At 34.7% G+C, this 15,480-nt stretch overlaps 1 protein-coding gene across 1 annotated transcript in view; it reads right to left on the bottom strand.

Annotated features, from left to right (window-relative positions):
• CSMD1 (CUB and Sushi multiple domains 1) overlaps nt 1-15,480 on the bottom strand; it is a gene marked incomplete at its 5' end in the record, with an annotated part of 865,314 nt that overhangs the window by 242,348 nt on the left and 607,486 nt on the right. Inside the window, 3 exons of the mRNA XM_018088901.3 lie at nt 1,167-1,283; nt 4,991-5,179; nt 13,712-13,899. Coding sequence (XP_017944390.2) covers nt 1,167-1,283; nt 4,991-5,179; nt 13,712-13,899 — 494 coding nt within the window. The remainder of the gene's footprint in view (nt 1-1,166; nt 1,284-4,990; nt 5,180-13,711; nt 13,900-15,480) is intronic.

The following is a 15,480-nucleotide window of genomic DNA, read 5'->3' on the forward strand; positions in this document are numbered from 1 at the left end:
TAAATTGTATACAGCAATATGAAAATCCAAATTTGTATTGTTTAGGTTTTTTTCATTTCTTATTAGACTACGGTTTTATTCAAGGTTCTGTATGTCTCTTTTATTAATAATCTCTGCCATGACCTCAAAATTAAACTAGGCGACATACTTTAATACTTGGCTAAAATTTTGTATTTATGTTTTATTTTTGCATTTTCTCCAACACGAATCTCTTTTTTGATTCTAAACTTCAGGGAAGTGCCCATAAACAAGGACAAAGTGTATACAAGTTTTATGTACAGTCTTACATATATACAGTTTCATATTTTCTGGGACTGGTCCTTTATTGAAGTCATTACTGTTCTTTCATTTGTCAACCTCCAGCTCAGCAATTAGTTAAATTTTGACTTACAGTTTGGTTTTCAAATAGAACAGATTTCAAATAAAATGCATTTTAAAATACGATAAATGCAATACAATTATTGTGGGGAACAACATTCTTCTTAGAAAGTCTTCTCATATATATTTCAGATTTAAAATGTCATATGAGTTCTAAACAAAAAATTCAGTCTGTAAGAAGATTTTAAACAGTAGAAACTTCCAATACACTTCTCAGCAAATTTTTATGTTTTGATTTAATGGTATGTAAGACATTTTTAGTAGTTTCTGGGCTTTTTTCCTTAGGTTATTGTACACATTTCCTTAATGGATAAGCTGACAAGATTAGCTATGCATTCAAATATTACTCTACTGTACATATAACATAAAGATATCTAATTTTTGGCGCTAATAATTTAAGTCTGAATACACAGATCAAATCTGTTTCTTCATGCTTAGCAATGGTGAAGAGCTATGAACAAGGTCCTAATATCTTTGACGGAAAAAATTTAGTGCTATTTAACAAATAGTTATTATTTTCACATACTTTACTTCTTCTATTCTTTTCCATTTTTCTGAGACAAAAACCCATTTCCTCTAGTAACTGTTATAAGAATGTTGCTTTTGAAAAATAAACACAATCTGGAAATACCATATCTGAAGATATTTATTTTGAGAAATTAAATTTCGTCCTCAAAGGAATGGTAAAAAGTGCTGGTTTAACTCAGACATTTTTTTGTCTATGTGTGTCTGCATTTCTTAATATATAGACATTTAATATGCATATGTGCTTCATATTAGATGCTTACCCTTGCCATGAGACACTTCAATAGTCCAAGTGCAGTTTAAAGAGTTTGGGTAAAAATCAGGAAAACCTGGGGAAAGAACAGTTCCACTCTTCCCATGAATATATCCACCACACAGAGCTTAAGAAGAGGGGGGAAAAAAAGGGGAGGAAGTAAAAGAAGTCATACAGAAATCCTGTTTTTCAATAAATAAATAGTTCATTTTTGAGCTACCCCTAAAATTAGAAATAGGGATAAGTATTAAAATAAGAAGTTAATTAATCCAAAGCCATAACATTCATTTTTGACAACAATTTATTTATTCCTACATTAGTCCTTGAGAGTGAGTTTATTTTTCATCTACAGACTCTCTTGTTAGTTAGCAAAATACAAAAAATAAGTACAAATTTATTCAAGAATATTGCAACTATGAATTCCCATTGCAGTAGTATGCATGAAGCAAGATTCTTTTTTTTTGTGAAGTAACTCAAAAATAAATATCTCACTGCTATTTTTCTTGCACTAAAGGTTTGGAAAGGTATAAATGTAACTGCATTTTTAAACAAAGAAAATACTTAAGTAAAAAGGTGTATGTTTTTCAAATAATAAAAGTTTGTCTCTGACATATACTGAGATGTTCAAGAAAAAAAAGTCCATTTTCCTCTCTTTCAAAGATTCAGATTGTTCCATTATAAGTAATTCATTTGGAACTGAATATTTTGGAAGACACAAGAACTAGAAAACATTTTATGCATACCAGAATTTCCTTAACTATGCTGCTCAAATTTGCATGGCAAATTAATTAAAGTTTAAGATTTGCATGCTGAATTGTGCACAGATCTTATAAATACAGCATGACTGTGCTTTTCACTCATCTGTTGCTGTCTGGTTTTATGCTGTTGTTTTTTTTAAATTTTAATGTACTAAATATTTAAACAATAAAACAACAAAGCATTAAGATGCTTTTTATTCTTCTTCGTCATAGAGTGATACACTTTGCCATAAACTAGATGGCAAATATACATGACAAAATGTTCAATAAACTTGCAGTACCTGCATGTAATGTATATTTTAGATAGATAGATAGATATTAGATATAGATATTAGATATGGATATTAGATACATATAGATATAACATGCTGGCATTATAAGGTTTTTGTTAAAGTTTTTAATGTTTTGAATTTATGTATTATATATATATATATAAATAAGTAGAAGGAAAGTAAATGTTTTCAGCCTGGTTTTATCTGCATATATGCATTCTGCACATAAATATGAATGAGAATATGTTTGGCTAAACCCACAGTAAATATATGGCTGATAATATTACTTAATAATAAATAACATAATTACGGCTATCAGGTTCATAGTCCCATAAATGAACAATAGTACATTCATTAAAAATCCATCTTATTCTGTAAACATCACAGAAGGAAGAAAAATATTTAACTGTGCAGTCCTTAAAGCAGATATTAAATATTTCAAAATAATTTCCATATTTTAAAGATTAAATTAAGAACATGTAATTTATCCATTTTAATTTAGCTCTCCATCAAAAATAACTTTCATGCTCTAACTTGACATTAACCATGTCACTGCATGCAGTTCTATTTCTTCTTTGTTGGCATGAAACAAAGCAACGTGTTTTTCCCAAAGGCATCTACTTTGCTGATTTAGTTTCTGAAGTTGAAATTTTAAGAACATCAATAGTGTGCAAATGACTGCAAAATACTCAATTCAACCTCAGTTAAATCTGTCACATGCCAAAAATTTGGATCACAACTTTTTGAGGCTCAAAGAGAAAACTAATAGGATGATTACCTAATAGAACACAAGTTTTATTTTATCTTTTTAGACTAGGTAAATTTAGACTAGTTGAATATGTGAGGAAAAAAGAAGAGACTGTGTATAATCTTTATATGTTGCTTGCCTAGAGGACATATTCCAGAAAGGTTTGAAAATTTCTCTTATATATTCACACAGGAAGTGGGTGAAGGACCTGGGAAATAAGGACTCTTTTTCAATGACTGAAAATTAACTAGAGTTTCCTGTAGTTCAACATTCATGAGCAAACAAAAGAGATAAATGCTGGTGTTTTAACTCAAAAATAATCCACACATTTTAGTACAAAGTAAATAGATAAAGAATAAGATATTAGTCAAAGTTAAGATTCCTACAATAGTGTTCTTCAATCCAGCGCACCAAAGCAAACAAGCCCATAAAAACAAATTCTAAAAAATGATTTTTTTCTGCACTTTTAAAGGAGAAATAAATTATAATGATTACAAGATGAGCGAGTTTGAATGCTAGATTAGATAACTATTATAATAATCTTTTGGTAGCTTATATGTTTTGTGCATGGGGCCATAAGCCTGTAGTGAGAATTAGAAGCCAGAGAAGATTAGTGCTCAGATTTAACAAAACGGTTTAAAACAGAGTGAGAAACTAAAATACTTTGTTAATCTAGCTCTAAGTTTGTCCTATGACTTTCCACTGTAATCCAAGAAAATCTTGGACCTGAAAAGGGAGTTAGAAATTCATTGATGTAAGTAATTCACTAAAGCAAGAGCCTTTGTTGACTGTTGTTCCGTGTTTTCTATAACAGGGATTTTATAGCAAAAGTACAAGCATTCCATACAAAAAATAAGTTGATTCAGTGGTTCACAGAAAAAGAATATAGCAAAAAATCCAATTATAAAAAAGAGCAAAAAAATATTTGCTAGGGTAGTTGTGCTGGTCTTGGCTGGTTAATTTTCTTCACAGTGGCTGGTATGGGGCTGTGTTTTGCATTTGTGCTGAGAAGCCAGTTTATAATATAGGGGTGTTTTTGTTATTGCTGAACAGGGCTTACATAGAGCCAAGGCCTTTTCTGCTTCACATACCACCACACTGATGAGGAGGCTGAGGTTGCATGGGAGGTTGGGAGGAGACGCAGCTGGGATAGCTGCCCCCAACTGATCCAAGGAGTATCCTACACCATATGGCATCATGCTTAGTACATAAAATGGGCTGAAGAAGGAAGAAGGGGGAGAAGTTCGAAGTGATGGTGTTTGTCTTCCCAAGTAACTGTTATACATGATGGGGCCCTGCTCTCCTGGAGATAGCTGAACACCTGCCTTCACATGGGAAGTAATGAATTTGTTTCTTGTTTTGCTTTGCTTGGCTGCATGGCTTTGACCTTTTCTATTAAACTGTCTTCATCTCAACACTCAAATTTTCTAACTTCTACCCTTGCAATTCTCTCCCTGATTCTGCTGGTGGAGGAGTGAGTGAGTGGCTGAGCGGGGTTTGGTTGCTGGCTGGGCTTAAACCATGACAGTAGTTCAGCATTTTAAAAAATGTTTCATGGAAGCTGTAGACAGTTTGATACTGCATCCCCCCCCAAAACCATTAATAAACTAACTAAAATTTCAAAGCAAAAGTATGTTAAGAAAATTAATTACATAGGCTGATGATCATCCCTTTTAGTATTGAATATCCTAAATTTTGAGCAATCATTTTGGTATTCAGTATTCCAAGTTTAAAATATAAATTAAGTTTATTGGCTTTTCTTTGAAATCATTAGTTGTATGGCTCCATTTTGATTCACAGCTGAACAATGGCACCCTGGGAGAATCTCAGTTTTTCTATTTGTTAATACATGCCTGGGTTTTTTCAGTATTTGACTGAAAGTTGATAAAGAGATGTAAAGTATGGCTTTTAATAACAGTAAAATAATTTTTTAGAAGTGTGGACCTTGGTGCAATTTAAGGGAGGTGGTAGCAATGACAAGCTTAATTAGTTCTGAAAAATAGGAGATCAACTTTTGTGGACTTAAAAGTTACCATCTGAAAAGCTTGACACTTACCATCACAGCTGGGTAATGCATGATTCCACTGATGGTTTCTTTCACATATGAGTGGTTCTTCATCACTCAGTGTATATCCTGGATCACAGCTAAAAGTTACTGTGGAGCGGATATTAAAGTTGTTACCATGGCGATGGCCATTCACAGGAATCCCTGGGTCAAGGCAGGAATCTGATTCCAGAGTAACACCTGAAACACACAGATTTAATTTGGTTTTTACCCCTTTGTTTTTCAGATAGTACACAGAAAAATATCGCAAACAAAACACAAAATGAGGAAGACAGGAGGAAGAAAGAGCCTTCAAAAGATACTAGTTAGCATTGCCTGAGAACTGATGTGGGATATAAAGCACTTTCTCTAGTTGTTGTCATTGACTCAGAGCACAGTTTTCCAATTTTCAATTTCATAGAATAGAGAAGTCCAAATGAAGTAGAAAAAGACTGGAGCTTTAAAGTATATTTCATCAATCAAAAAAACTAAAAACAAACAGACACACAAAAAAACAAACACAAAAGGACTGGTCATCTGAAACTATAGAAAGATATTAAGGCTCAAAATATGAATACAAATTTTGGTAGTATATAAATGATATTTATTTCATTTCATCTATTCAGTTCCTGATACTGCAGGACAATTAAATTTACTTGTCATAGTAATGATTATTTAATATAGCAAAAAAAAATGTCAAAAAACTGCAGTTGAAGAACTCAGAAACTACTTATTAATTCTTACAGATATGATCCTATGCATCAAAAATAGAAAGACAAATAATATAGCTTACACAATTGTATAACTCTTATCTGACAGAAAGGAGTCTCTGGTAACTATGTCTTACAAGAGAGATTGAATAGTGTTCGGTAAATAAACCTGGAGCTATACAATGAAGAAGAAAAAAACCTCTGAAATTATCAAATGAAGGCCCATTAACTCATTAACTCATTATCCATTATGCTCAAAGTGATAGCAAACAATTGTGGAATTTAATCATATAATCATGTAATGTATACATATGAGGGAAAGAAATAAAGACTCTATTTGGATGATAGGAATTTCTTTTCTTTTCTGTTGCTATGTATGGTGGGTTCACCTTGGTGGGTTGACCTCAGCTGGCTGCCAGTCCCCCACTCACCTGCTCTCTTTTTACTCACTTCAGAAGTACAGGGGGAGAAAACAAGATAGAAAGTAACATGAAGAAGCTCATGGTCTAAGATAATGACAAGGAGATCACTTAATAACTAACATCACAGTCAAAACAGACTCAACTTGAGGAACATAATGTATTACCAGTTAAAAATAGACTGGGATGGTGAGAAACAAAGACAAAAGCTAAAACACTCCCTCGCCCCCCACCCCTGTATCAGGTTTGTATGGCCAAGTGTTAGTAGCCAGGAGTGGCTACAGGAGTGGCTTCTGGGAGAAGTTGCCAGAAGCTTCCCCCATGTCCAACAGAGCCAATGCCACCTGGTTCCAAAATGGTCCTGCTGCTGAGACAAAGCTGAGGCCATCAGAGATGGTGGTAGTGCTTCTGGGAAAACATAGTTATGAAGGACAAAAACAATTGCTGCAGAACAACAGCCGTAGAGAAGAGTGAGAATATGTGAGAGCAAAACTTTGAGATACCAAGGTCAGTGAAGAAGGAAGGAGGAGGGAGGAGGTGCTCCAGGTGTGGAAGCAGAGATTCCCCTGCAGTCTGTGGTCAAGCCTGTGGTGAGGCAGGTTGTGCCCCTGCAGCCCATAGAGATCCAGGGTGCATCATTGTGGTATGTCTCCACACTGAAGCAGGTGGACGCCCAGAGGACTGTGACCCTTTGTAAAGCTCACACTGGAGCAGGCTCCAGACAGGACCTGAGGACATGTGGAGAGAGCAGCTCATGCTGGAGCAGGTTTTCTGGCCCCCTACAGGGGACCCATGCTGGAGCAGTCTATTAGTGAAGGACTGGATGCTATGGAAGGAACCTATGCTGGACCAGTTTGTGAAGAACTGTAGCCTGTGGAAAAGTTCATGGAGGATTGTCTCCTGCAAGAGGAACTCAATGCTGAAGCAGGGGAAGGGTCTGAGGAAAGAAGAGCAGCAAAGAGAATGTGTGATGAACTGACCACAACTCTCATTCCCCATGGTCCTTCACTTCTCAGAAATAGGAGGTAGATAAAATTGAAAATGAAGTTGAACCTGGGAGGAAGGGAGGGGTGGGGGGAAGGTGTTCTTAAGATTTGGGCACCTGGTATCTAGCCAAGGTTACCCCACCACACCCCCCTTCTTCCCAGGCTCAACTTCACTCCTTCATTTACAGCTTCTCTACTTCCCCAACCCTCCCTAAGAGGGATAGGGAATGGGGATTGTGATCAGTCTGTAACAGCTTCTATCTGCTGCTTCTTCCTCTTCACACTTTTCCCTGATCTAAGGGTGGGTCCTTCCCACAGGTTGCAGTCCTGGATAAACCTGCATGGGCTGCAATGTCCTTCAGGGAATATCTACCTGCTCCTGAAATGAGGCCCACTGCAGACTGCAGTGTGGATATCTGCCCCACTGTGGTCTCTTTCATGGGCTGCAGGGGACTATCTGCCTGAAGTACTCTTTTGTCTGACCTTGGTGTTTGTAGGATTGTTTCTCACACTTTCTTTTCCTCACTCCTCACTCACCCATGCAGCCTTTTGTTCCTTCTGAAATATTTTGTCACAGAGGTACCACCAGCTTGGCTGATGGGCTGTGTACTGAGATGGGTCCATTGGAGCCAGCTGGAACCAGCTGTGTCCAGCACAGAGCAGCCACAGCCTCTCCTCCAGAAAGACCACTCCTGCAGCTCCCCTGTAACCAAACCCTTGCCTCCTACACTCATACACTATGTTGTGTTCCTGAAACAATGATGACTGAGGTAGAACCTGTTCAGGCTTGGGAGGGATAAGGGACACTGTTCCTTCTTCTATGAGAAGCTGAGCATGTCCAGAGGAAAACCTTGAAGACACTGACTGTAGCGAGTAGAAAGATTGCAAAATATAATGTCTCAACCACCATGAAGCCTGCAGTAAAAGAAAAAAAAAACCTAGAAGCTGACTGAAAACAGCAGCTAGCAAACACATAGTTAAACATCAGAGACAACAGGAAGACACAGAGGATGCCATGCAGAGTGGTTTTCAACCCAAAAAGCCACTGACTTGTGAAAAAACTTGCCAACCAAGAGGCAGGAATCATATGGTGGGGAGAGGGGAAGGGGAAGCATTGTAAACACTTTTTATTCAGGCAATTTTGATCTACTTTATTTAGAAAAACTATTTGTTGAGTCTCTGTTTAAATAATACTGGACTATTGAGTTTAGAATTTCTTGTCATTTTTTTTACATAAAATTTAGATTTATTCTCAAAGCAGTGGCATCCGTTTCATTTACTTAAGTATTTTCACATTAATTTCAGTATTTTGGCACTATGATTTCATATGGATATTATCCTTCATAGATGCTGTAAGAACCTTGAGCAAGATTAGTTCTTCTGAGGTCTTCAAAGATTTTATGTGCTTTCTCATAGCTGACCTGAATTTTTAACATGATATTTTAGAGTGCACTTTATGCCAAAGAAGTTCCTTCTGCAAAACCAACTACTAACAGCACAAAATTCTCAATAGCAGGTTGTTACACATTTCCTAGCTTCTTAGCCCCCTAAACACATCCTGGAGGTCCTGGTCCTCTCAACTGCCTCTATATATGCATCTATAACTATTTTGGTGGCAGTTGTGCTCTCAGTACAACTTCTATGCTTCTATGCTGCTCTATTTATCTAAGACTACCACATAGCCTTAGGAACAAAGTAGGAGGAGTTCAAAACTAAGGAAAAAATTGATTTATTAGGGCATAAAGGGAAGGGTTTAGAATTATAGATATGAGATTTGGAAGCAGGACTACAAATAAACGTATCATAAATAATGACTCTAGCTTTCACAGCAAAATATTCCCCATACCCTCCAGCTCTTCTTATACCTCACTTAGAATTCAGATTTGAAAGCTTATGATCTAGTTTTCATGAGGTAACCCTGACATACTTAAATTCTAGATGAATAAGTTTCTTCTAGACTTGACTGCATGCTCTTAATGCAAATGTACCATGTTAGCTGACAGAGTGCATTTTTAGATTCCCTTCGCCTGGCTGAAATTGCTTAATATAGTCTCAAAGAACCCTTTTAAGTCTATAATATTCTGCACTGTATGTGCCCTAAATAATTTCATGTGTATGAAATTTTAACTTTGATATATACAGATTATTTTTTTTCAGAGACATCATACTTCATATTTTGAAGTGTTAGTGCAAATGGATGTCCACAGTAATGCTGTTAAATTTCCTTCCTCTTAGGACAGCCTCCCACCTCTGCCTGAACACATCAACTGCTTCAGCATTCTGAGTCACATATAACAGGTAAACTCATCAGTTTCTTTTTGAAATTATAACTCTAGATTACACTCACTATGTTGTTTCAGATTTTTGCAAGAAGATGGAAAGCTATAACAAATCTATCAACTTCCAAGTTCCTGACTGAAAATGTGGTGCTGCATAAATAAAAAAACTCAGCTCAGGCAACAGAGTTTCATTCCCAAGGGAAAAGATTCAGTACGTAAGTTTTAGCTGAAAACAAATAATTTTTCTTTGCTTCTTTAGATGAAGGTTTGATTTGTTTTTTCTCAATAGGAGATAATGTAAGACAAGTTCAATAATGGACAGTACTGAGAGTCCTGACTACAAAAAGACAATATATATGAGAAATTCTGGCACAACAGTGATAAATTTGGTTGGAAAATGGTTGGAAAGAGTTGACTGAGAGGAAGCACAGGCAGTAGACTGAACTCCAGGACTAGCTGCAATTCTTAGATACTAGAAACATGACACTATTATCATGCCTTCCCTCCTGCCTGCCAAGTCGTACTTTTTCTAGACTAAACAAGTACAAACCTTTCAATGACTCCTTATGTGTCATAATTTCCATGTTAACAACCTGCTACTCCTTTTAAACTCTTTTAAACCGGACACGATTCTCCCTGGTCATCAAGTGAAGTGAAATAACTTTTGAACAAGTCCTAGATAAAATAAGCCTCTTTAAAAAAAAAAAAAGTATTTTCTGAAATTCTTTTATTTTGATGGTTAAATACAATGTCCAGAAGATTTGATTTTTTAAATACTACTACATTTTTCTCTAGATTATTTAAGTTCTGTGTAAAACACATATCTTTTTGCATTGTACTTCTATTTTGTATTTGTTCTTGTAATTTCTTCCCCATTTAGGCTTAGCATGTTTCTTTATAGAATTTAATTGCTTTTGTTTCAGACATTTTCTTCAGTCCATCTAACTTGTTTTGAATTCTAACCTTCTCCTCATAGTGCTTGTTGTAATTGTAAGTAGGAATCATTCTCAGAAATTGTAATTGTTCTTCTTATATTATCAAAATTGTTAATAAAATACAAGAGAATTATGGAACTAAGCCAGCTCACAGTAGAATCCTTACAAATTTGAGTTAGTGAACTACTAATAAATGTTGGCTACTCTTTTACGTAAAAGTTTTCAAAATTTTTCACAGCATCACAGAATCAAATAACAATTAAGGGTGGAAGGAACTGTTGGAGGTCATCTAGTCCAACTCCTCTGACCAAGCAAGGTCACCCAAAGCTGGTTGCCTGGGTGGATCCATGTCTGGATGCATTTTTAGTATCTCAAAGGATCGAGATTTCACAACATCTCTGGGAAACTTTTTCCAGTGATCACTGAAGTGCTTGTACCTATAATAATTTCATATACATTTCTATGCTTTCTCTGGAAAACTTCTAAAAGCCTTATAAATGTCAGCACAGAGCTGTTTCCTTCCCTTTTCATTCCCCAATCTACAAAACTACTTAACCTGTCAAGAAAGAAATTAGGTTGGTTTGACATAATCTGTTTTTATCAAATACAAATCATTTGTTCCTTATCATTTTGTTTATCAGCTTAAAACTAGTATCTTTCAAGACTGATGATAAAACTAATGTCCTTGATCCTTCTGGTCCTCATATTTTCTTTTTTGTTTTTCTCTCCATCCTTGCTTGTGAATATTTTTTTAAACTTCCTTATAGTTTTGAATTTTCAGACCTAACTTTCAGTGGAGCAGTGCTTCTGCTTTGCCTCTGCATATACCACAGGAAATTTCAACAGTTCCTGATGAATAAAATATATTCCATTATTTCAATATTGTGCAGTATCCTCTCTCTATATGCTGTACTTTTACCATGTAAATGTTTACTTAATTGTGTAAAGTATGTGATAAAAGTTAAGCTTTTCCACAAAAGTTTCATAGCAGGAACAAAATGTTTAGTCTTCCCTGTGACGGCTGATGTTTGGTCAAATTTTTATAAAGTAGTTATTATTATTTTTTTCTTATTTGAATATATTTACAGATATTTTTGTCATTGTCTTTCTGTCTCTTGTTCTTGGAACTAAATATGTACCATAGATTTTTCTTTTTTTTGTTTTATCCTAAGAGGTCTGTGTTATTCTTTGATAACCATCTACAGCTATGTTTTAATATATCCAATATTTACATTATTAACTTTTGGGTTACATCATTAAAAGAGATTTTTAAATAGTTACCGAAATCTTTTTCAAAACAACAAAACCAACCAACCAACCCAACCCAAACCAACCAACCCAACCAAAACAAAACGAAAAAAACAATCCTCAAAAAACCCTCCACAAAAACCAAATAACAGTTTTCTGTTGGGCTTTAACACAATTTATTTGATAAAGGACTTTCAGAGTTCACTCACAAGGGCATAAGGACATTCACTTACCAATTTGTCATATTTGGTGAAGTTTAGATTTTTGAAAATCATTGATTTAATCACAACTCTGTTGCTTCGTTCTTTCATTTCTTAACAATCATAAACCATATTATTTCATGGTCACTTTCACAAAAACTACCTTTCTTATTCAGGCTCTGCACTGATTCTTCTTAGTCAGGGTAAAATGGACTGCCGATATAAAAAAATTTTTCCTGAATATTCAAAATCTTTTTCCATTGACCACGTCCTGCAACTGAAAATGCTGTAAACCTTTGCCTCATATCCAGACTATTAAAAGAATTATGTTTTCCTTAAATGAAAAAGTGTAAGGAAGTATTTAGTTTCTGTGTTATCATTGTTAAACTGATTGTGAGCTGTCTGAATAATCTCAACACTTTGTCAAGTCCTCGAAGATTGCATATTTGAGAGCCTAAAAAGTTCTTTCCTGAAACCAATCTAAACAAATACCTAATTTTATACACTTTGAATAAAAGATTACCTTTATTTTTTTATTACGGATAACATTTCTTTTGAGAAACATCACAACATTAATTTTCTAGATTTTTTCAATAGCCTCAATAAGGAAAGTTTTTACAAAGATTGGTGATCCTTGATGTCAAATCAATTTCCCTGACTATGTAATGGAATTGTAATGTTTATGAAATACATACTGGTGTACATTGTAATATGACTGTCTCAATGCATGACTAAAATATTATATCTGTTCTATATTTCAGATAAATTTTAGGATAGAAGGAAATATTAATACATAAAACCCCATTGACTTTTAAATAAAGTATTTGGATTTAAAAAATAATTGCTCCATTTTCTTTGCAAATTATGGTTTCTTATTTAAGGAAGGAAAAATTTCAAAAATACTTTAATAATAGGTGGCTTTACATTAAGAGAATCTGTAGATAAAGTATTTCTATCTGTTTTCATTTAAGTAAAAGACTAAGGTTGCACAACCTACTTTACAGAATGAGGAACAGAACTCTTCCCACACAAATACAAACAAGACAAAAAAAACAAACCCCACCCAGACCAAATAACTAGGTAAGCTGAGAGATCAGGGAAATGTAAGTGAGGCATGAAGTACACTGGTCAAAAGATTATAGATTAATTATTTTTGACAAAAAAAATGAATATTTTATCAGTAGTTTTACTTAAGGAATATTTTAGGCACTTCTTTAATTTTTTTTACTTAGATGCATAAGATTTAGTCTACACTGTCTTGTATTAGCTATGTTTGAAGTACCATCAAAAGGCTGAATGACTGAAATTTAAGGAGAGGAATTAACAGATTATCTTCACATCCTTCACAGTACCTTTAAAGGGTTACATTTTCATTAAAGCTGTATTACAGGCATATTTTAGCTTAGCAGAATATTACTGCCATCTCAGTATCAATTCGGTTTAACTTATATTGAACTTTTTATTTTGAGCAAGATCGAGATCCTTCTGCTTCACAGTGCAGTGATTTAATCTATTGTCAAAGTTATGACTATAATTGGAAGATTTTTAGGATACTTCCAAATAAGACAGGCATTTGAGCCTCCAAAGAAAATATTAGGAAAGTTTTCTTAAGGCTTACAATTGACTGCCTTGTCTTTTACAGATGTAAGAAATGTGAAACAAATAGAAGCTCTGTTGTGATACCTTTAACGCTAGCTACCTCGATACTTAAGCCCCCAAGGACAATCAAAATAAAATTTTAGTCTCCTGTGTTCCTGGCAGAAGACTCAACACCTCCACTGGGTCTTTCTACCCAATGAATAGTTTTAGAATTACCTGTCACTACAACATAAATGTAATTTATTCTTACACAAATACAAATACTTTATTTTATTTGTTCACATTCATTTGTTCATTTTCAAACTGAATTTTTTTTCAAGATTAAATAAAAATCTATTTGATAAATATCAGACTTACTCTCATAGTGAATTAGGAAACCAACACTGGAACGACTGTTGTCCGTAGTGAACAGCAGATACATATAATTTCCAGTACTGATAAGAAACTGGGGTGCTTGTGTTCCATGATATTCTCCAATTAATGGTGATGAATTTGCTGGCCCATCTCTGACTTCCAAAGTATCATAATTAACTTCAGTCTGAAATCTGAAAAGGAATATACAAGTCAAATGGTAGATAGAGGAATGGTGTTATTTTCTTTAACTGTTAGAAATGCAATCCATGTGTAACTGATCAAGAGTATCATATATAAAAAATATGCATATCTACAGATCCATCCATGTATTACTGAGGATAGTAACTAAGGAAGGTTTTATGCATCTTTTTCCTCACCTTGTTATATCTGCTATCATATAGAATTCATAAGGGATGCAATATACTTCAGATCAACCATATGACTGGCCTTCAGAAAGACATTTAGTGGGGAATCTGGGTACAAAAATGCAAATAGCCTCAAACAAAATAGCATTATGAATATCTAAGAAATTTCTTGCCCTCAAGTTAAAAAATAGTTGTACATCCTAGGAACATCTTCAATAATATTTCATTATTTCATCTCATGTGTACAGTCATCTAGTAGTAGTTCTTAAATTAAACAGCTCAGATCTGCTCTTTCTGTAGATGAAACTTGGACTGGTAGTTTTTTACATCAGATGCTTTTCAAGACAGTTTGTGGTTATATCAGATTCTGTTAGAAGCTGCATCATCTAAACCATGCACACATAAATTTTCCTGTCAAAAAAGTTTGTATTATTACACAGATATACTGGTCTAAATGTATTTGCCTGCAAACTCAATATTCTTATTTTCATGTTTCAGAAATGCATATGTTCAGAGATTTTTCTCTTCTATTCCCATGGGGCTTATTAGTTCAACTTCTGAGAGCATCAGACTGCCCCTACGCAATACAATGCTTTTTCCAAAGTGAATGCCCTTAGTTGTCTTGTCAATATGGGACAAGTTTTGTGGGTCTAGAGATAAGATCTTGTGTCCTTTTAATGAAAGAAAACTCCAAATTATTAAACACTCAGAAAAGGGGAAATATATGTGAAAATTCCTTCGAAGCGTAAATGAACATTATACTTTGTTAGGAAATGATGACCGAATGACCAAGTTGCTCATTCAGGCCATCATATTTTACAGACCAAACAGGTCTTCTAAAACCATCTTCACAGACATATCAGTATTGGCAACTTCATATTTAGCAAATATTTAGTAGTCTCTCCTAATTCTTCTCTTATGATTCCCTGAGAACAAAAGCACATTCAGAAATCAGAAAGCTTTCAGTGCTAATGACTGTTTGGAAACTGACTTAGGCCCTTCATATCATTTCTTACTCTTCACACAGAAAACTCTCTAGATTTATGGTGCTACCTATTCTATTTGGATATGCTGGATAAAATCCACACAATTTTTTTTACTGCTATCTATCTACTCTGTTGGTGGAATACAGGGCTTGCAGGTTTGTTAATACATTTAGCACTTTCAGGACCTGTTTCTGGGAGTGAAGTCAACTAGCATGGAATGGCCCACATCTATATTATTAAATTCACTCTTTAGCCTCTCAAAGAAGAAGATACTATTCAAATTTCCTATTGTGAATGGTTGCTTGCCCACAGTAACTCCTGGCCATGCTTGATAATTATTTGGGGTAATGCTGGTTGACAAGTTCCAGAAGCATGTTGGAAACTATTTCAACAATTTAGCTGCATAAACACATGAGTTCTT

The sequence above is a fragment of the Manacus vitellinus genome, unplaced genomic scaffold, assembly GCF_001715985.3.
Source record: "Manacus vitellinus isolate BGI_N305 unplaced genomic scaffold, ASM171598v3 scaffold_11_pilon, whole genome shotgun sequence".
Taxonomy (NCBI): Eukaryota; Metazoa; Chordata; class Aves; order Passeriformes; family Pipridae; genus Manacus; species Manacus vitellinus.